General features: G+C 40.1%; 1 protein-coding gene across 1 annotated transcript in view; it reads right to left on the bottom strand.

Annotated features, from left to right (window-relative positions):
- Positions 1 to 23,288, bottom strand: part of LOC110965617 (Na(+)/H(+) exchange regulatory cofactor NHE-RF2) — a 47,314-nt gene that overhangs the window by 6,641 nt on the left and 17,385 nt on the right. The window contains exon 3 of the mRNA XM_022214731.2: positions 8,145 to 8,363. Within this exon, the coding sequence (XP_022070423.2) occupies positions 8,145 to 8,363 (219 nt within the window). The remainder of the gene's footprint in view (positions 1 to 8,144; positions 8,364 to 23,288) is intronic.

Here is a 23,288-nt window from a genome sequence, read left to right as displayed (position 1 = left end):
ACATCAAGAGCTGATTAATTCACCAATGTGCTCTCATAATGCTGCTTTTAATCGCAGCTGTCATTCATTTTTAGGGTTATATGATGTTGGAAAGGAGCAGCAGTAGATAAGCGGTTAGCTAGCATTAGCATCAGCTGCTCTGCAAACTGTTTATTCTGACCCCAGCATCTTTGAAGACACTGCTGTCAAACGCTGTTGTCATGAACATATTCACCGATAGGCACAGACGTGAAAACTTGAACATAACACAGAAAACAAGTGCTTGGTGTACATTCAGCACTATTATAGACAATACTCTAGCAGCACATGCAGCAGAGTACGTATCATGGTCAGACGGGGGTGCACAGTAAAGCTTTGTCTTCATTAGTCAGCGAAATACGTTCCTAGACAGCTAATAAGCAACGACTTCCATCATTTCCCCTTTTAAATATCACTCCAACACACTATATGAATCTATATGAAAGATAAATCTGAATTTCTTGCTCCCTAAAATTGGTATCTGCCTCCAAAATTTCAATATCTTTTAGGTTAATCTCCTAAATACAATCATGATCAGTGGTAAGACCTTATATTCTCACTAAATGCCCAAAAGGCTGAATATGGTTAATAAATGGTCATTGATTTCTTTCTTTGGAGATAAAAACAAACAAACAATAACAAATAAATCAGGCTTTTACAGTAAAAGCATCTCCAGAACTGTTAATAGATATACACTACCACTTAAAGTTTGGGGTCACTTAGAAATGTCCTTATTTTTGAAAAAGAAGCAGTTTTTTTTTCAATGAAGACAACATTAAATGAATGACAAATCCAGTGTAGACATAGTTAATATGGTAAATGACTATTGTAGCTGTAAACGGCTGATTTTTAATGGAATATCTCCATAGGGGTACAGAGGAACATTTCCAGCAACCATCACTCCTGTGTTCTAATGCTACATTGTGTTAGCTAATGGTGCTGAAAGACTCATTGATGGTTAGAAAACCCTTGTGCAGTTATGTTAGCACATGGATAAAAGTGTAAGTTTTCATGGAAAACATGAAATTGTCTGGGTGACCCCAAACTTTTGAACAACGGTGTAGGTCAACTTTAACTCATTTAGAGCAACTTTAAGTCATTAAGAGCAACTTTATTATAGAGCAACTTTAACTAATAATATCAACTTTGGCTAATACAGAGCAACTTAACTAATATAGAGCAACTTTAAGTCCTTAACAGCAACTCTGACTCATTTTTGAGCAATTCTAAATAATATAGAGCAATTTTAATATTGAGCAACTTTAACTAACAATATTAACTTTAGCTAATATAGAGCAACTTTAGCACATGAATAAACGTGTGAGTTTTCATGGAAAACATGGAATTATCTGGGTGACCCCAAAGCTTTGACGGTAGTGAACGTTAGGAGTTTATTTCTTCCTGGTCACTAAAAGCCCGTGTTACCCATTCAGCCAGCAGGGGGAGCCATAAAACTACACACCAATTCCACACAGCCCTACATGCTTTCCAGAGAGGGGGGGATCTACAGGATGTTGCTCAAACTCTTGTTACGAATCCTGAATTCTTGCAGCCGTGGTTGAGGACAGCTGTGCCTGCAGATGTGGCTGCAGCCTGAAGCAGACACACAACCAACATGGGCTACATCTACGACAGCATCTCTCTTCCTCTACACCCAACCGGCGAAACACAACAGCCTGTTATTTTCGGTCCTTATCTAGATGCTGCGTATCAACAACTTTGTCTAGACCTCGGCTGCTTGGCAAGCAGCGTGGCACAACGCCGAGTCAGTGTTGGTGCACCATCAATTATTGACGGCTCTCCTGGGCTCCGGCTGGAGAGCAGGTTTCAGGTGTCGGTGTCCTGAGGGGGAATTTGTTTAAAATTCACTGCTTATGATAAGACAGGTGCAGTAAGTAGGGCAGAGGAGGAGAACGGAAAATATATGATCATCAAGTTTGCTTTTCCTTTCATTTGTGAGAAACAGGACTGGAGGTAAACAGGTGCACTGAGAGGGGATTCATGGGAAAAGACAGAACAGAGGAAATTAAAGAGAAACAAGGGAGAGTGGAAAGAGGAAACATGAAGAAAAAGATGGACAGATGGAAAATGTAAACCTCTCATCATCATTTCCATTTTCTCCCAGGACAGTCAGACAGTTTGATGCAGAGAGAACAAACATCTTTGTATCTGGCCAAACAACAGGTGTTGTGTCATGTTTCACAGTCTTCGTTAACGGAGCATCCCACACCACACAATACCCTCTGTTCTCTGCCCACTGGGACAATTAACACAAGCTGCAGGAGCTGATTTCTCATGGGACAAACCTTCAGGAAACCTCCTGAAGCTGAGTGAAATTCAGCCAGCCGAAGTTCTAGATCACGGTTCTGACGTGTGTCTGACCTTGGACTGATCAAAACAAGGAATTTCTAATGCAGACATTCGTCCAGCAGGTCTGAAGCTGGACGATCACCTGCTAACCTCCAGAGATCCTCTTAAACAAGCTATTACACATAATTCAGCAACTTCATGGTCTATTTGCTTCTTCAGATTTATTCAGAACCTGATTTTTGGTGGATGAATTAGTGGAAATTTAATGTTCCCAGAACAGTTGTAAATTTTTCCAATGGAGACAGTGAGTGGCACATTTGTTAATCATGTTTTATGGAGCTCTTTGGCTGAAATAAAGGCTCTTTGTGATTACTATTCATCCTGTGGAGGGCTTAAAACACTTTTCCAGGCCACCATTTGTTGTATTTATGTTAGATTTCAGTCTGACTAAAGTGTTTAACTTGATGACTGACACTGCTAGACCAACAACAGCTAACATTCTGGGCTTTTTCTTTGGGTTTTCTTCTGTGTTTTGTCCCTAAAAAACACAACTAAACCTGTGGAGGGCCTGAATGCTTGTAAAAATCACTTTTTCAGCATGGAGTTGTATTTCTGTTATATTTCAGTCTGACTAAAGTGTTTAACTCGATGACCGACAGTGCAAATCCCAGAACAGCTACAATTCTGGAGGTTTTTAGTTTTTTTTGTGTGTTTTGGGCCTAGAAAACACAATAAAACCAGCATAGGACGTGGTTGCTGATGAAAAACAGTTTTCCAGACAGTAGTTGTTGTATTTCTGTTATATTTCAGTCTGACTAAAGTGTTGAACTCACTGACTGACAGTGCCAACCTCAGTGTGGTTAATAAATAACATTCTAGCTCGGCTTTGGAAGTTTTTTTTTTTCAGTGTTTTGGCCTAAAAAACACAACAAAACCAGTGGACGGCATGGACGCTGGTTAGAAACACTGTTCCAGCCCGTAGTTGTTGTATTTACGTTATGTTACAGAGTGACTAAAGTGTTGAACTCGATGACTGACAGCCATTCAAAAAACAGCTAAAATTCTGGGCTTCATTAGGGTTTTTCTTTGGTGTCTTGGGCCTAAAAAAGACAACAAAACCTGTGGAGGCAGTTTTGTTTCCCTCCCATCCTCGCCACTCTCCACTCAGGTATTCCTGGTCTCAGGATGTGTTGTTCTCTGGTTAAAGTATCATTTTGGAAGCTTCTGTCCTTGTGACAGGTTTACTCACAGCACAATGAGAGGACCCAGTTGGTTAAAGAACAACTTGCAGTTGTTGTATTCATGTTAGAGTTCAGGCTGACTAAGTGTTTACTTCACTCTGCAAATCCCAGAACAGCTAACATTGTGGGCTTTTCAAGGCTTTTCTTTGGTGTCTTGGGCCTAAAGCCCACAACAAAACCTACTTTTCCAGCGCACGGTTGTTGTATTTATGTTAGAATTCAGTGTGACTGAAGTGCTGAACTCGCTGACTGACACTGCTAATCCCAGAACAGCTAACATTCTGGGCTTTTTTAGGGTTTTCTTCAGTGTCTTGGGTCTAAAAAAACCCCACACCAATCCCTGTATCAGACAGCACAGCAGGATTAAATGTGTCTTGTTTCGTGATGTAAGTGGGAGACAGTGGACTGATGCAGGTGTCTCATCGCTGTGATGTTTGTTCTCATGAAACTAGCGCTACACCTGGACGAGGTTCACATTTGAGCGACCTTCGCCGCCACGCTAAGGCACAGAGAGACGGATGCAGCCGGAGCAGAGACCGATGAGGCGTTCAGTAGTGTCAGCGCTTCTGCCAAACTTCGTCGGAAAGCTGAGCTCTCGTCATCGCAGGCTTTAGAGCGCCGGCCGCCGGTACATGTCCAGTGTAATGGGGCATGGTGAGAGGAAAAGATGAGATCTGTCATGGTTGTTCACCTCTCTAACAAGCTGCTGACAGATAACACAAGCGCTGTCTTGATGCATGGTCAGAGACGGTTGTAATTATCTGCACACACACACACACACACACACACACACACACACACACACACACACACACACACACACACACACACACACACACTATGTTTTTCTATCATTGTGGGGATCTACCATTGACTCCCATTCATATCTAACCCCTAACCCTAACCCAACCCTAACCTTAATCCATATCAAACCCTAAAGAAACATTTTTGCACTTTTACTTTTTTCAGTAACAACAACATGGCCAAGAAAACACTGTTTCCCCTCATGGGGACCCAAATGAGGTCCCCACAAATGACATTTCTTTTGGTTTTCCTATGGTTGTGAGGACATTAGGTCCCCACAACCCCTATAATTACCCGACAACACAAACCAGCTGACTGTCCGAACAAGGGCTCACATTTTTTGGTCCAAACTCCGTAAGATAAAGACGTTAAGATGTTCTTTCTTACAGCATCCCAGAGGAAATTAAACATAATTACAGTCCAAACCTTTATGCAAACAGCAAACACATTTCTTTTCTGCAGTAAAACTCCTTTAATTAACTGAATGTGGCCTGATAATGTCTTGAGGACCATCATTTGTGTTTACATGCAAACTTATGCGAGCCTCCACTGAGATCTCAGGGAGGTGGAGGACATTTAGTGCCTCCGGTGACCTGCTGCAGGAAGTTCCCACAAACTCTCACAAACCATCCGATGTGTCACTGAAATGGAAAAAAACAACAGTGTCGCCTCTTACAGGATTTTATTTTGATGCACAACCACATGTGTGCTTGGTAACCTGGTCCCAGTTCACATGAGTCCGACTAGAAACAGTCATAAACCTGCAAAACTGAAAACTGTGAGTGTGATATAAAAATAAATGTGGTTTACATATGGTAGCTGTTTCTATCTAACCCTTACAGGTTTTAATGCTAAGCTAAGCTAACTGTATCCACTTTCTCACCAGACTTTTCATGAAAAGGCAGCGTGGTCAGAGAAAATCTTTAAATCTCTTGGATTTTTATGTCCACGGCTCTTCAAAAGTTTGGGGTCACTCAGACAATCCCATGTTTTCTATGAAAACTCACACTTTTATCCATCTGCTAGCAAAACTGCACAAGGGTTTTCTAATCATCAATGAGCCTTTCAACACCATTAGCTAACACAATGTAGCATTAGAACACAGGAGTGATGGTTGCTGGAAATGTTCCTCTGTACCCCTATGGAGATATTCCATTAAAAATCAGCTGTTTACAGCTACAATAGTTATTTACCACATTAACTATGACTAGACTGGATGTATCATTCATCTAATGTATCGTCATTGGAAAAAAATGCTTTTCTTTCAAAACTAGGTGTATATTAACTAGTGTATATTTTTGGAGGATCGTACCATTAGTTAATTTAATTTCCATACTTAACACTGGAGGGTCTTAGCCTAAATATTCAGTCAGGAAAAGTTGCATTTTATGTTATATTTGCAGGGCTGTTTTTGCTTATATTGATTATAAATCCACACCATAAATAACGCTGTAAATTAATGCACAATGCTGGTTTTATTTCTCTACTGGAAAAGCACTTTGGTGCAGCGGCTTTTGCTTTAAATGTTCTGTATAAATAATGGCGACTAGACTTGATTTCTCTGCAGAGTATCTTACAAAAATAGAATGTTTTTAACAGGCCACTTGAGCATTGGACTCCAACTGAAAAGCACCAATTAAAAAGCATTTTCAAAGCAGATGCTTAACTGTAATACCGTGCATGAGTTGTGTGATGCATGTGTGTTTTGAATTGTCTGTTCGTGTACAAACTGCTACTAATTAATCAAAACTTGATGCATAAATCATCTAAAACATGCAAAACCATCAGGATGTTGCTTTACATTGTGGGTATTATAAATTCTGGTTGCTTAACCTTTCCATTAGTCACTGTTTTGGAGTCTGGTCTGGAGCCAGTCAGGACAAAGGTCATGGGAATGAAGGGTGAAGACGGAGTGTTTGGATGATGTTTCTGCAGTGTTTTACATCTTCTCTCTCTGCTGTGTTCTTTCTTTGCTATCTACTGCACTCTGTCCCTGTTTCTATGTGTTCTACAGAGAGAAGAAAAGACAGACATATTGTTTTTCTTCCCTCCTCCAGCATGCATCTCCTGTCAGACCCGGAGATCAAACTGATTTACAGCTGACCCACTTCTCCCCAGAGACCAGCCTCTTCTGTCTCTGACTGAGTCCAGGCTCCAGGTCCTGTTATCCTCAAAAACACACCAGTGTGACGTCTGTCGTCTTAATTACAGCTGCGCTCGTGCATCTGGAGGGGGTCACATCTGCGTTAGATCAGAGGTAAAGTAAACTGTTGTAAACTTGGCCAGCTTTCTGCAGCGTTAGGTCCAAACTCTCCCAGTAGCTTTATTTTAAATAGCAACTCGTGATAAATCTATGAATGTTTTCATGTCTTTCATTATAAATTTTAATATATTTTTGTTGGCTGGGGTTAGTTTTGGATAAAACGACGCACGCTTTGTGTAAAAATAGACTCATTTAAAGACATTATTTCCTGCAGTGTAAAGACATCTGTCAGCTCCTAGTGATGATGGAAAAGGGTGAGAATGTGTTCAACATACTGAGACGCACGTCAGCAATTTGTTTGGAAGTAACAAGTTATAGATGATTGTGTGGAAATACGAGCTCATGTGCAGAACCAGGAGTGTTTTCAGAAGGACACTGACTGAAGATACAGAGAAAGAAGCTGCAAGATGAGGGATTTTCTTCACACCTTGTCAAAGGAGCCCCTCTACAACGAGCACCAGACTAAACGGGTATCAGCAGCCGCCTCATTGTGTCGTCTAATGTGTCATGTATGCAAAAAACCCTCCAGCAATCCCCACTAATATCCCGTCCTTTTCTGACCCAGATTCCATTCAGCTTATCATCGCTGCAAAGGAGAGTCTCTTATTCACCTCCTGAACTTCTCACACATAAAAGAGGCTGGAAGTTCCACTCGATTGTCGTCCTAATTGACAAATCTGTCAAGTGTTTTACGACCATGGCTCTGTGGGAGTAGGAGTGGAGGCTGGGAACGCCCACATGATAGTTATTTGAGCTCCAAAATCTGGTTTAGCTGGTTGAAGACTCACTACGCCACAATTTTCAACTAAAATTTCTCACCAAAGCACCAAAACCAGTGTAATTATACTGAGTGTAAACACTGTATGTGCTGTAAGAAAGCTTTGAAAGCTAAATTGTATGTTTTCACTCACATCGAGCATCCATATTGACGTGTTTCCCAATGTGGTGAAAGTATGTTTAATGGGCATTTATTACTGCTAAAAAGACCTTTTGGAAAACATGGAATTGTCTGAGTGACTCCAAACTTTTGAACGGTAGTGTAGGTATTTGGATTTGTACTTTTAGTTCAACTTATTGATACCATAAATACTTTATATCTGTAAATTTAACTGACAGTAAAATATATAAACTAAAATTAGCTATTTCTTAATACTTGTCAACAATATTTTCACCATTAATGCAAACAAAAAAGACGAAACTCCACAATGGAATTTGTAGATTAGTTCGAATTTCAGGGACAAATATGACATAAATTGTGATTCTGTACGTGTCTGAATAATGCATCCCAAATATTAGTAGACACACAGAAATGAGATGAAAAAATGCAACCTCAGTTTACCACCTTAAATACTGGAATTCTAAAGTAGCTGGATCCACACCTCACTGGCACAGTCGACAAAATTGAACTTTTAGCTGTAAAATCTAGAATTAACTGCAGGATTATTGTATTAGTTTGTATTATGTGTTCAGAAATACACAGAGACTCTGTCTAAATGCATCTTTCCTACCTCGATGAGTCTGTCTTGCGGTCGGAGCCCGGCGTGGTCTGCAGGCGATCCGGGGTCCAGGGATCGGATGTACTGTCCGGGCCGCGAGCGCTCGCTGTGGAGGTTGAAGCCGTAGCCCGTCTCAGACCGGACCAGGTGGCAGAGACGTGGGGCGAGTTCAGACGGGTCACGGGACTGAGACGGGGCCTGGATGTTCGTTTCTACCGGGGTGACGGCCTCCTGGAAGACAGTCAGAGAAGCTTTATGTGTTTGTTGTTGGATGCCGAGCAGAAATCAGAATTGTTTTGCTTCACAATGGAGATGTTTTTCTGCACAGTTTTTTTTTATCCATATGAACAGCCGATGTTTTCATCCAATCTGATAATAATAACAATTAGAATATAAGAGTAATACTTCATTTATACAGCACAATAAAAGCAGCATTAACAAAGTGCTTTGACAGTCAAACCCCATAACCTTAACCCATATCTGGAGTTTTACTTCTGGAGATTCTGAACATAGATTTTGAACATTTTCTGAGACATTCTGAACAATTTTTGTCCTTTTTGGTGCCGTCGAACACTAAACTCTCAAAGTGGTTTCTGGCTCTGATGCTTTTGAGGTTGAAAATATTAAAATTCTGATGCTTTTGAGGGTGAAAATATTAAAACTGTCAGGTCTGAAAGCATGGAATTCTCAAAATTCAGCCAAAATATTTCATAGTTTTGGGTCCCAGATAACAAATAAGTGACTCTAAACTAAACCTGACTAAGAAATGGCAAAAGGTATAGTTAAAATAATTCAGAATCATGATAAAGTTTGTCTTGCTAAGAGAGTTTTAACTGTAAAATTTCCTTTCAGCATCCGTTTTCATCAGTTGGTGAGCTTCTCACAACTTAAAGCTGCTCAAGGAGACAATTAGAGACAATCAAACCAGACATAAGGAGACAAGGCAGAGCAGTCAGATAAAATAATTAATAAAAATGATAACTTCTTTAAATAATTAGCACTCATATCTAACAAAGGAGCTAGGCAGTTTGAAAACTGAAGAACAAGACTGAAGATTAAAGTTAGAAATTAAAATTCAAAAGAATCTGAGAATCAGATGACATCACACCAAAGAACCAATGAGATAAAATGAAAATAAAGCAAAAGATATAAAATAAACAGGTAACCAGTATATAAATACAGGATAAAACACTAAAATTAATTAAAGCTAAAAGTAAACGTTACATTAAAGCGAGTCTATAAAAGTGGGTTTAAGAAGTGATTTAAAGTCACTAAAGATTATAAACTGCCAGTTTGGGGGAAATAAGGAAAAGAGATAATTTGATACTTTATGTGAAGCTTTTATTGCTCATAACTCATAATAATAACGTGATATCATCTGATGGGTGTGAAAATGCTGCATTTGTGATGTATGAACATGTCTACTATTAAATTAGCACATACGTGTCAATTCACTGTTAGTGTCACACCCGTTAGAATCTAATGAGTCACGGCCAAAAACCTTCACACCCGAAGCTCACATACAGTCATAATCACAGCTGGAGGTGTCCGATGTCTTAAATACAGCTCAGCCTCTCTACATAAAAAAGCAGATATCACTGGGAAGAAAGATGTCATCTAGAAACACTGCCCCGCTGCAGTGTGTAAGCTTCGTCAAAATCTCTGGTGGCCCGTACAGGAAAACACGGGCCACCAACTCCTGCCAAATCTAAATTTCTGGTAGCCCGTACAAAAAACTAGTGGTCCGTACTTCGCGTTGTTTACATAAAATAAAAAAATAAATATAACTTCTCAGGAAGTCAATTTCTTTTAATGAGCTCTTCTCTTACAACCTGCTTACCATTAGAATCGAAATAATCAGTCTCTCATTACAAAAAAAATCAGTCTCTATTCATCTTTACAATCACAACTTAGTTGAACTAGATGTCCATCTACATCAGCTCATCAACATCTTCAAATTGTGCCAGTCTCTTGAGCCTAGCAACGACATCTTCCTCAGTCATTTCTGGGTCGAAATCATCTAGAAATCCCTCATCAACATCATCCTCCATGCCTTCCTCTTGCCATTGAACTTCCTCCTCCTCATCAATATCTTCCTGAACAGCTGCCTGCTGCTGGTCTTCTGCTTCCTGCTGCTGGTCTTCTGCTTCCTGCTGCTGGTCTTCTGCTTCCTGCTGCTGGTCTGGTGACGTCATCACCTAATTTGCATATTTCTCAGTTTGCATGTAATTGTAATCAACGTTGTAGGAGAGAGGAATAACGTTGTGGAAGAGACCAAAAAGTAAGTATAAAACACCCAAAATATGTTTTTGTACTAGAGGCTAAATGCTGTGGTTTATTTTAGTATGACAGTGAAGAAACATTTTCATTTATATCCCGCTCCGTAAGTCTGGATGGGATCTGTAGGGACTGCGCATGCGCGATTCATCTGTCGTCTGGCCACAGCCTGATGTGTCCTCTAATGAGACTGCTGCAGGGTTACTGGACTGACAGCCTGTGCTTTGGGAGGGGGAGAAGCTCACAGCAGCACCTGCTGCTTGTTGAAAACAGTAACTGCAGAATGATCCGAGTTTTCCTGTCAGAGTCTCCAAAACAGCAGAAAAAGTTGCTAGATTTGTTGCTAGTCGCTTTTGACAAAAAAAGTCGCTAGGACGCTTTGGAAAGTCGCTAGATTTAGCAAGAAAGTCGCTAAGTTGGCAACACTGCCTGCGCAGAACAAAGGGAAAGATTAGAAATGTTTCAATTTATTTATTTATAAAATGCTTGTCGCCCGGCCGGACGATGAGAAATGTATAAATTGTATCTGTTTATCGCCTGGGCATCGTTCTGGTCACGTCGGGCAACTTGGCCACCGCGAACCTTACACACTGCCGCTGTGACTTTTAGTGGCTCCATAGGGTTTTATAAATGCTTAAATATGACAATCTGTAATACTGTACATGGTTAGTTTTACTGAGAATAAGTGGGCATCTGATGTAGCTTTTCAGAGGCCAATGCCAGTAAACATCATAAGAGTCTGAACCCAAAGGAACATGTGCATTATCTGTTTCCTGAAGTAGATCAGCACTCTGTGTTGTGTTCTTATTTTAAATTTTCACAAAATTCATCAGTCAAAAACCCATAAATGCTTGAAAAATAAGTATTAGTGCACAAAATAAGCACATTTATCAGGAGATAGCTGCATTTCTCTGATAAATCTACTGACATTTGACATCATAGTTCAACTACTGTATCACTTTATGTTTTATGTTCATGTTGTTACACAGCTTGCAGATTTATGTTTGCTCATATGCACCATGGAAAATCAGTTACCTGCTGTAGCCCCTGTTAGCCGCAAAGATTATTGTAAAATGGAACTTAATCGGCTCATTAACTGGTCTGTCAATAAACGATGTCATCAAATTGCTTCAAATACTGATTTTTAAATCACTATATACAGTTAGACAACTGTAGTTCAACTTTGGAACACAGATGTACAATTGAATGAAGCATAAATAATGTAAATAAAATCAGCTATTAGTTCCTGATGATCCTCAGCTGGGGTTTGGTTATTAGAGAACATACGTGACACATGCTTCATAATGACCCTCTCTGAGCATCAATTCAACCCCTAAAACTCACCTCTGTGTATCAAAGATACATATTTACAAGGTTTTTCCTGCTAAAACATTCTCTTCCTGCCTTGAAATGTGCAGACCTACGGCTACACAATGCCATCTGTGATACTGGAATAATTTAGTCACACATGTTCGACCCAGAAACCAATTCCAAAGAAGGATGATGAGAGAAATCCCCACTCTGCAGCATCAGTTCCTTATGTATGCTGTGTGTGAGACCCTGTAAGTCAGACCGTCATCGGTGGTTTTAACTCTTCAGCCACGGTGCTGACTGCTTATTCGACTCATGACGTGTCTCCTAGCGTGTAAGAAACACCATATGGAGACGCTAACAAGGCAGAAAAAGGTCTTCAAATGGAGCAGCATGTGTAAAAAAGAAGTGGCTGTGATGATTTCCAGCTATCTGAGTCACTTCAGTCAACGTGATGAACGTTGTGCTCAGATAAATGTGGGTGATAAACGAACACGTCAATGCTCTGATGATAATAAGGACTGTCATTTAACGAAGTAACACTGATTGCTTTACATTATGAATAGTTCTGTAGCATTACTTGTGAATCACTCTTTGCAGCTCATCAGTTCTCCATTATTCTGTGCCGTCCCTCAGTGTGATTATAACAGAGTGCTTCATTCTGGACTGAATCGGTCATTTATAGAACCTGTATAATCGAGCTCTACGGCGTGATCACGCTGATTCCACCGCCTACACCAGGGAAGAAATGTGCAGCGAGAGAGAGGGATGATATTTAGTGGTCAGTGCTGTAACCTCAGCTGATGTTAGCAGACAGGTAGAGGATCCTTCTGGAACTGGAGGACCTTCTGGCTTCAGATGTTTGAAAAATATACGCTACTCTAATCACAGTAACAGGGTTGCTAATCCATGCTAATGTGATCTTTTTCTCAGCAGTAGAAGCTAGATATTTAGCTAGCTGTTACTGCTGACCAAGAGGACAAACTGACTGATGGAAAACAGTCCAAAGAATGAGTCTGATCCTGATAATATGAGGTAGAGAGAGACATTCAATCAAGGCTGACAATGGATGAAAAGATGGAAAATAGAAGAGAGGACATAGCTTTGCTCTGCACATTCTATAGGAATAGTGTTTGATGATGTAAACAACAAAAACAAGACAAAACGACAGAAATGAGACAGAAAATGACAGAAAGGAGACATAAAACAACAAAAACAAGACACAAAACCAAAAAAAGGCACAAAATGACAAAAACGAGACACAAAACAACAGAAACGAGACACAAACAGAAAAAACAGGACACAAAATGACAAAAACGAGACACAAAATGAAAAAAACAAGACAAAATGACAAAAAAGAGACACAAAACAACAAAAATGAGACAAAAATGACAAAAATGAGACACAAAATGATGAAAACGAGACACAAAACGATAAAAACAAGACACAAAATGACAAAACAAGACACAAAATGACAAAAATGATGTGGATTATGTGGAATTTGACGGGTCTGGAATGACCCTGGAGCAGGTGTTGGATCTCCAGTGGCATTACACAACGTGAGGAGTGTGTTGTTTCCACTGTGAATGTGAAGCTAACACGACGGTCCAGCTTGTGCCGGCTATAAATACATATGCAGCATGTGGGCAGGGTGAGAGAGAGACAAAGGTAGAGTGGTGTGTTGGTGACTTATTTCCCTGAACTCCATCTCCCCTTCCTGTGCATTTACTGCAAATGCATTTTCCAAATAATGACGGAGCCTCAAACGTCCGTCAGAAAAAACACAGCATGTCATTTCATTTCAGGCTCCAAAGTCTTCAGAGCAGCAGCGATCGAATAATAATTCTCATGAATGTGTGCAGATCCTGGAGAGGAAGCGCCTGGGCTGGGCAGCAGGGGTGGATCTTCCAAGGGAGAGAAAAATATATTTAAAACTAAAAACATGGATCTGGGTGAGGGAGAGGAGCGAGGGAATCGGCGAGGAAGGAGAAAGTGCGTGGGAGGGATTGAAAATTAGATGCAGCGAGAGGCTTGAGAGAGGAGACAAGCAGCAGGAGAAACACAGCAGACAGATAAACAGAGAGACAGAGCGCTGAGGAAAATCAGACATTTCCAGTAAGAGACGGACAAGTGGTGGAACTCCTCTAACATAAACAGTAAGAGTAGCACAGCTGGGAGTCGTTATGTGGGGAGACGTTAGTGTCTGCCAACCTCCGCCTGCCTCTCCACCCCGCTAATCACCCCCCGGGGCCGCTGCCATCTCCTAAACTCGTGTCCTCGACGCATTTAAGACACTTCAGATTTGTTTTTATTCCCTCTGATGTGGTTCGATCCCTTCAGAGTTAACTGTGTCTGTTTGCTGCCGGCCTGAACCTCACATGAGTCTGAAAGCGTTACTCTGCACTGATGCTGGACAAAAGTGTAAAAACTGAGACTCTGATGTGAAACATTTTAAGATTTACGACAGGGGTGTCAAACATGCGGCCCGTGGGCGAAAACCGGCCCTCCAGGGGGTCCAATCCGGGCCGCAGGATGACTTTGTGTAAAAATTCATGAACTGCAGATTTTTAAAAGTGTAAATTTAAAATAGCTTTTTAAATTTCCAAACCATGACAAGTTGTTTTGATCATAAAGTAAAATAGTAGATTGTTTAATGTTCTTTTGTTGTTTTGTGTCTCATTTATGTAATATTTTGTTTTTGTTGTTTTTTTGTCTTTGTCAGACTTTTGTCATTTGTCTCATGTTTTTGTCATTTTGTTTCTCACTTTGTAATTTTTTGTCTAATTTTTGTCATTTGTCCATATTTTTTTGTTTTCTAACTTTTTTGTCAAATTTTTGTCTCTTATTTCATGTTTCATGTCATTCGTCTATTTTTTGTCATTTTGTCTAATTTTTGTAATATTTTGTCTTGTTTTTGTTGTTTTTTTGTCTGGATTTTGTTGCTTTGTTTCTCATTTCTGTTGTTTTGTGTTATTATTGTCAATTTGTGCTTCCATATTGTCTCGTGTTGTTTGTCTTTTTTGTCGTTTTGTTTCTTGCTTTTGTCATTTTTTGTCTAATTTGTGTCGTTTGTCCATGTTTTTGTCGCTTTTCAAACTTTTTTCGTCTAATTTTTTGTTTCTTGTTTTGTTTCATGTCGTTTGTTTCATTTTTTTTTTGCCATTTTTATAATATTTTGTCTTGCTTTTATTGTTTTTTTAAACATAAAATACTGTATCAGTCAGTTCCAGATGCCTGGCTGTGACTAAATGTTTTGTGTCTTTGTAGACACTCTGGAAGTTGTAATGTGTAAATAATAAACTGAGGCATGATGTTGTTGACATGTAACTTATTTTTCTGGAGAAATTTCAGGTCGTTCGTCATGTTTTGTAAAAAGAAAATTCTTTAAATGTGAAAATTTTTAGAATGCATTTTTTAAAATCGAAAACAAAGGAAACATTTGGAGTTGTGGTTATTTTTAGGTTACTTGCTGTGATTTTACTGGTCACTGGAGATCTAATTGGTCTGAATGTGAACCTGAACTAAGGTGAGTTTGACTTCTCTGCTTTAAGATGCCTTCAGGGCCTGAAGTCATCACACCGACCTCAGATCATGAAGAGCGGCCACCGTGTTTGTTTGAACTGCGGGTGTTGAAACCTCGGCGGTTTTTGGGAAAAATATTTTGATGAGAGCGAGAACAGTTACATGTACAGTTTTCCCCTTTTGTCAGCAAATTAGCTTGTCGTCAGGAAAACTTTCGGTTATCAGCGTTGGACATTTTTGCAGAACAGAGTCCCTGATGGGAGGAGAAGCAGCAGGAACTGCTGGGAAACACTGTATAATCCACGTTTTGTTCCAGGCGCTGACTCAAAATAAGCTCAAATGGAAAATCCTGCAACAAATCAGGCTGCTTTTCTATAAGGAAGTAATATGTAATATTTCACACCCACTGCAGAACATTATGGAGTTATACTTTCACCACACACACTCATGCTCTGACCCCGGCGTTCTGACTGGAGCCCACTGAGAGGATGTGCAGTCAAAGTGCCATCCCATGAATTCCACCAGCTTCCTGCCACAATCGGCTTTTGTTTTGGTCGGTTTCTGTGAGTACATGTGGGGGAGAGAACCGTGCACACACAGGACTTGTGTTCTCCGCTGTGGTCGGATTAATTTTGAAAATTAAACTGCAGATTTCTCTTTAGCTTGATCTGTAATGTCACAGCTATAAATTGAATTTAAGGTGCATTCTCATTTAATATGAAGCTACAGCCAGCAGCTAGTCAGGTTAGCTTAGCACTAAGATGAGAAAAAATGACAAACACCCATCCACATGTAACACAGCTCACCTATCATTATCCCTAGAGCTCACTGATTACTACTTATACCTGACTTGTTTAATCTGTATTATACCGACGTCAGTTTACCATTTTAGAGCCGACAGAGAAGAATATTTAATACCTGACTATTTCTTAGCTGGAAACGGTAACTGAGAATTTTTGCTGGTTACCTGGAACCAGCTCTAAGCTAAAAAAAGGAAATAGTCCTGTATGCTACTGAAGCTGCAACCTGCAGAGTTAAAAACAAAGCCGCAGTTCCTCAAATGACCACTTGAGGCAGCCACCAAAAGCTGCTCAAACCCAATAGACCCCCATGTTGAAATGTTAACTTTACAGCAGAAATAAACACAATTCTAGTCTGGAACAAACAATAGTTTTGGTCTCTATAGCTAACTTACCCGTTCATGAACTCGGCTAATGTCATTAAAATGTTTGTTAATAATACGGGACTTTACATCACTTGTTATCACAACATACAGTGCCTTGTGAAAGTATTCGGCCCCCTTGAACTTTCCAACCTTTCGCCACATTTCAGGCTTCAAACATAAAGATATAAAATTTTAATTTTTTGTCAAGAATCAACAACAATTGGGACACAATCGTGAAGTGGAACGAAATTTATTGGATATTTTATACTTTTTTAACAAATAAAAAACTGAAAAGTGGGGTGTGCAATATTATTCGGCCCCTTAACCCCTAACCCCCTAATTTTAACCATTTCCCCTGATAGTTTAACATCGTAAAGTGACACCAAAGTGTGTCTGAAGTGGAGGGCTGTTTTTATGCAAATCATGATATCACATTAGATAACTGTACAGGAGTGAATTTTTATAAAACTCACTTGTTTTAATTGCATTAAGGGTTAAAACTATGCCTAGTTAAGGGCATGGCTGCTTTAATTGGCAGGTGGTTGCTGCTGCAGGACACTTAACAGCCCAGAGATGTTTACATGGACCATCTCAGCTCGACTCAGCTCCACCTTTTGGCTCAGTTTTGGAGTTCAGTGGAGTCATGCACGCTCTAGATGGTGATGTCAGCATCCACCACACTGAGCTTTAAAACTCAGAAAACCTTTTGGTGATGTTTGTTCGTCTTTACATTCAGTCTATTATGCTGCTTCTTGTTAAACAGTAAAATGCCTTTCTCCTTCATCTATGTAAAAATTAAACAGGACATAATACGTCAATTAGTCGCCGTAGAGCTGCAGGTATTTTGATACCTTCAGGTGGTGCTGGCCAAGCCGTTTCCCCTGTTTCCAGTCCTAATGCCAACAACTGCAGCCTGATATTTAACAGACAAATGTTTGTATGTAGTTTATCTTCCTATCTATGTCACCACCTGAAAGTAAATAAGTGTAATTTCCTGCAGCTAAGTTAAGGCTCTGCTATTAATTCATCATTAATCGTCAAAAACAGGCTTTTTACCCACATTTATGCAACAAAATTGTCATGACTGTGTGTTTTATGCTGTTTTTTATATCACAGACTTTATGTGGAAGGATGATTGAGTTCATGCAGGAAATGAAAGGAGTGGGTTGAACTGAAGTTTTCTTATAAATGCGGCCCCATTGTGTAAGTGTGTGTGTGTCTGTGCATTGTGTCTGATGTATGGCTGCAGACGTGACGTTTAATGTGTACGTCTGATGCTTGTGTATATTCCCCTTCCCTGAAGCTGGCAGCGGCGTTGGCAGCTGATGAAATTAGATCGGCGCTTGTTGAATAATTGAGCGGCGGCCTCCTGAGATGGATGGATGGTGACCGCTGTTAACCCTTTCACAGCCAAGGATCACTGGCTCACTGCTGCTGCACAATGCACTGAAGGATGTTTGGGCACGCATGCTGTTATACTTGACCTGGGTTTGCTACAAAGAGACTTTAAATCCAGTGTGTGTGTGAGCGCGTGCACGTACGGCCTTTTGTGAACAAAGCTCTGACTTACATGCTTCCTGCAGCAGATCATTGTAAACCTACACTATCGTTCAAAAGTTTAGGGTCACGTAGAAATGTCCTTATTTTTGCAAGAAAAGCATCGTCTCCAAGCATTCGGAGGGAAAATCCAATCTGCAGTTCAGCTAAAAGTACATTCATCCATTTTTTTACTTCCATGGCATGAATTTGTTTTACGACTTTCCATGACCTAAAAACTATATTCCAGTTTGGTTTTGTTATTTCTCAGCTTGGAAAAGTTCTACTGGAGTCGACAGCCGGTTTTCCAGCTGGGCTCACTATGCAGAAATTACCATAAACAGCTGAAAACACCGACTAATGCTGCCATCAAACGTCAATGAACTGGAGGATGCGTTCTAATGTAGCAGCTGACCGTGGACAGTTGCTGCAGTTTTTGACTACTCACTTGTCCAAGCGTGGTTTTCTATAGTGATTAAAGATTGGATTGTATTTTAAATCCATAAAAATAACTAGAAGGGCTCACGGAAAGAGCGTCCTCCGCCAAGGTCGATGAACAGTCTCACAATTTCAACAAAAATGAACCAAATCCACACCAAAGTTTAATGCTCCAGCTCCTCTCCACCCAGTTTAATGAGGTAGTTTCTGCAGAATCACGCTGACAAACATTCATAGCTGCATTATAAATAATCTATACAGTACGACAGCAGGGATAACCAGCTCCACTGGCAATTCATAGAAAGCATATGCTCCCTTATTTCCATGCATTCTTTGGTGCATCAGCTGCTGAGGACATATTTAGCATGATTCAATGTACAGTTCGTGTCCATCATCTTTATTTATCACCCAGGTTTTAAAAAAATCATCTGGAAACTATAAAAATCAGAAAGTTGAGCTGCTGGCATTGACTGATGTTAGTTTGCTGGTTGACTGATAAAATCAACAAGCGGCAGACAAAATCGAGGCTCACTGTGGGAAAAAAAAGCGCCTGTTTTTGTTTGGTTTATAGTCGTCGCCGCGGTAACGAAGGGCATTTAGCCGCTCTCTTCACTCAGTTAATGTGCATTTAAGGCATTTCTTTCCAAAGAAATTGTGGCGTCAAGAAAAAGAGTGAAACAAACAAGCATGCAGTAAATATATAATTACTCCATCAAAGAACGTGGTGAAGTTATGCGACATTTGGTGTTGGTTTGTCTGTCTGTCTGTCTGTCAGCAACATTACTGAAAAACAGATCAACAGATTTGGATGAAATTTTCAGGGAAGGTCTGAAATGACACAAGGACTAAATGATTAGATTCTGGCACTGATGCAGCTTATAGTCTGGATCATGGATTTGTTAAAGATTTCTGTATCATTGTGACACAGCGGAACGGCGTCACTGTAACCATGACAACAAGTGAACACTACATCAGCTGCCTGCTGACGATCACATGATAGTCAGACTTATCGGGACTTATCCGTCATAAATGATCCAAGGAACAATTGATTAAACTGTGGGGGTGTTTCTGAGTGCCATTAATTCCCACTACATATTTAGGTCACGTGATTCGGTATCCGTACATAACGTACACATGCAGAACACACGCCTGTGTTCAGTGCAGCATCATTTTTTATTAAAGATTTCATCCGTCAGAAATGATCCAATGTGCCTCGGTGGAGTACTGCTCTCTCTATTATTATTTTAATTACATAAAAGACTTAATTTCCTTGCAGTAACTACTCTTAATTGAGATCTGTATTTATGTTTTTTCATAATGTGTGTTCGTGCACTTTTTAATTGCCCTATTGAGGTTAATCTATAATTGGATGCTTTTTGAAATATTCAAACTTGTTTTTCATCCTGTAGGGTTAATTTAGAAAAAACACGGCGTATTTTTTTGCATCCTGGTAACAGCAGAGTTTATCTAATTTAAACATGGAGCTCTGAGTGGAAGCGTCAGGGATGCTGGATGACACGAGCTACAAACAAACAGCAACACATGCCACTTTTTTTCTCCGCTGACGTCATGGTTGACAACCAGTTGCCATGGAGACAGCAGTGGAACCAGTGGAGCCAGTTCCATCTGTCGGCTCATATCTCAAACATGCCGGATAACTTTTTCAAAGTCAGGTGAAGCAGACATTCAGATCTGTCATGTACATTAGATTATTCCTTCAGGGACACGTGGTTCTGGTCCGCGTGACACACAGGCGTCACATTTAAAAAAACAAAAAAAGCCCACATGGGGATCATTTTGAACCAAATTAAGTAAATTGCTGTGCCTCAGACTTTCTGGCCCTCAGACTGTGTTTATGTGTGTTTTTCTGCCCCACATGCAGCTGCTTGGAGTGTTGCTCAACCAGAGAGGGAAAAAAGAGCAGATGTGGCCGGTTCACAGTGGGCGAGAGAAAAAGGAGTTGATAGGCAGCTGCGGGGAAGCGGAGAGGGATTTGGAGCTTGTTGAATTGGAAAGTGGGATCGGAGCAGGGGAAAAAAGAGAAGGAGATGATCTACAGAAAGAAAAGCAAAGAGAACATGAAGACCGGCCTGAGATTTCACCAGTGTTTTCCTGCTGAGTTGTGTAAAATCTCTGTGACACGAGGGTTTGGTTTGTGTTTCTGCTCCACCAGGACAGACCTGCTGCTTACAGAGTCTCCTGCTCTGCTGCAGGTTTAATACATGCACTACCTGCTGTTTAAGTGTTTCCTGAGATTATAACTCACTGACAAGTACAAGAAAGAGACTGGAGTGTGTTAGAGGGCAAAACTGCATCAACTGGAGCAAAGCATGGAAAGAGAAAGTAGGAGCAACATGATCAGATTGGAAACTGATATGTCAGATTAGTCATGGATCAAGTTTTCATACTGTAGTCCACAGAATCCACAGACCCACTGTTTATCACGGTGAATTCTTGCAGGAATTATATTATAGCCTTTTAAGACCTACTATTGTGCCACTCTGCCAGGACATATTCTTACATTTTTATTACATACTGTAGTGCATTTTCTTGGAGTATTTTTATTTACATTACATTAATAGAACCCTTATATCCCAAGTTTTAAAAACATGTTTTGACATTAGTGTTAACTACTACAAAAAGTTGCTTTAAAGTTCAAAAAACCTAAAAAAAAAAATTAAAATCGGATCTTGTTTTTTTCACATATATTTCAAAATACAGAAATAGCATAGCTGTATCCCTCAGATTCGTAAAAACATTTGCACAACATCCCGTGGTCTGGTTGATAAAGATTTTTGTTTTGTGCATTTTATTGTGTATTTTTACAAACCAATCACTGCAACCAAAAAGTGCTCTGAGCCCTGCATGTGTGAACTGATAGTCTAACTGCCCAGATTTTATATGCAGAGAGAATGACTGATCTACCTTATCTTTCAAATCTAACGCCAATCAGAAATGAATATGAAATCGTAGTGTCGGGACTACACCGGGCTCTATATGGTTAAAGGATACTGCAGGTTAAGACATGAAACTCTGCTATTTATCATCCATTTAGCATTATTCTAATGCTTTGCTCTCATTTAGAGATGAAGCCTGCAACTCAGGCTCTCTTCCAAAACAACTAAATCTGCCCAACAGCACCGTTAAAGCTCATGTATAAATTAATCAGGACTGAAAACTTACATTTTTGACATTTTTAAAGGGGTTGTGTTCTATATTATGTCTTTGCTGGATTCATAAAGTGTCTGCTGGTTGCCTGGCAACTGGCCCCATCCAAGACATTGATAGCTTGTAAAACAGTGAACTGACATTTTACACTTTATTAAGACAAACAGGATTTAACATGTTCACCAGTGAGCCTTAGAGGGGCTGGTAGGCGGTCAGACGGGCAGCTTCTGGACTAAGCTAACCGCTCCATCTACAGCAGAGGTCATAATCTCCTCATCCAACACTTGGCAAGACAAGACACATCTGTATTTCAAAAAATATTGAAGTATTCGCTCTAAACCCACAACTTCAGAACACAGCAGCTTGATTTAATATTAAAACCAATAGGTGGCAGAAACTAGGCAGGCGAGAGCTAAAAAGGAATGACACTGAGAAAGATTTTCCACAAGTTTCAGTTCATGCCTCAGTATGTTCTGCTGTCACACAGTCCAGTAGAAGAAATGTGCACATACACTGCTGTTCAAAAGCTTAGGATCACTGAGAAATGTCCTTATTTTTGAAAGAAAGGCCATTTTTTCAATGAAGCTAATGGTGTTGAAAGGCTCATTGATGATTAGAAAACCCTTGTGCAGTTATGTTAGCACATGGATAAATGTGGGAGTTTTCATGATTGGATGACCCCAAACTTTTGAACATTTGTGTATAAATATTACTTTTCATTAACCCGCACACATCTTCCCTCTCCTGAGTGGCACTCTGTCATTGTTTCTTGCTTTACCAGCTGTAGTACATATGTGTCAAACTCAAGGCCCATAATACAATTATATCCGGCCCGCGAGATCATTTTACATTGATTTATTGTTATTGTTATTAATGGCGTATGTCCGCGTTTAGATACAGCTTTATAGTAAACGCTGACATCCGTGTTTACGATAGATCGTAGATGTCTGTGCTGCATACATAATACATGCACGATGCAGCGCCGATGTCCGTCCGTGTTCCGCGTTCCGGTCCGACGCTGATTTCTGTTGCATTGCGCGCTCACTTCCGCTTTTGATGACGTTTCGTGCTCAGACGATTAGTCGACGCGTCATTAGTTGCAGCCCTAATTTATTGTGGAATAATATTCCTGTCTGTTTTTATTCCTATTCATGTTCCATAAACATTTACTTTTAGTGTGTTCAATAAATGTTTATACTGTTCGGCCCGCGACCTACAGCGTGCTTTGAGTTCGACACCCCCGCTGTAGCAGGTTTGTTCTGTTTGCTGTACTTGAAAATGCTGCTACAACCTACAGCCCTACAACCTGCAAGAATATACAAGATGTTCTCGGGTGTTTAACAATTTTCGTGAATGATATTCAACTTTTACCAGACATTTCATCGACAACTTTCTCACGTTCTAGTTCTAATTACAGCTGAATAAGTGAGCTGGTGCAACAACAGGCTGAAACAAAACACACTGATTAGCTGCTTGTAAAAGTGTTTTGTCACGCCGACCTAATTGTCTGATGATGCAGGCATAGATGCTGATGACTGTTGTCACCTGCTGAAGACGCCTGCAGCTAAATTGCTGAAGCTGTAAATACTGAAACATATTGCGTGGGTGTCGCAGCTCGAGGCCATACAGCCACCGTGATGCACGTGAAAGTGTTGTATGCTGAAATTTTGTTTGCTTAAAAACTTCACGGTGCAAAATTAAAGCTGTGAAAATATGAAGATGTTTGCTTCTACTGAGCT

The sequence above is a fragment of the Acanthochromis polyacanthus genome, chromosome 21, assembly GCF_021347895.1.
Source record: "Acanthochromis polyacanthus isolate Apoly-LR-REF ecotype Palm Island chromosome 21, KAUST_Apoly_ChrSc, whole genome shotgun sequence".
Lineage (NCBI taxonomy): Eukaryota > Metazoa > Chordata > Actinopteri > Pomacentridae > Acanthochromis > Acanthochromis polyacanthus.
Note: the sequence above shows the minus strand (reverse complement) of the source record. Positions and strands in the feature narration are given on the sequence as shown.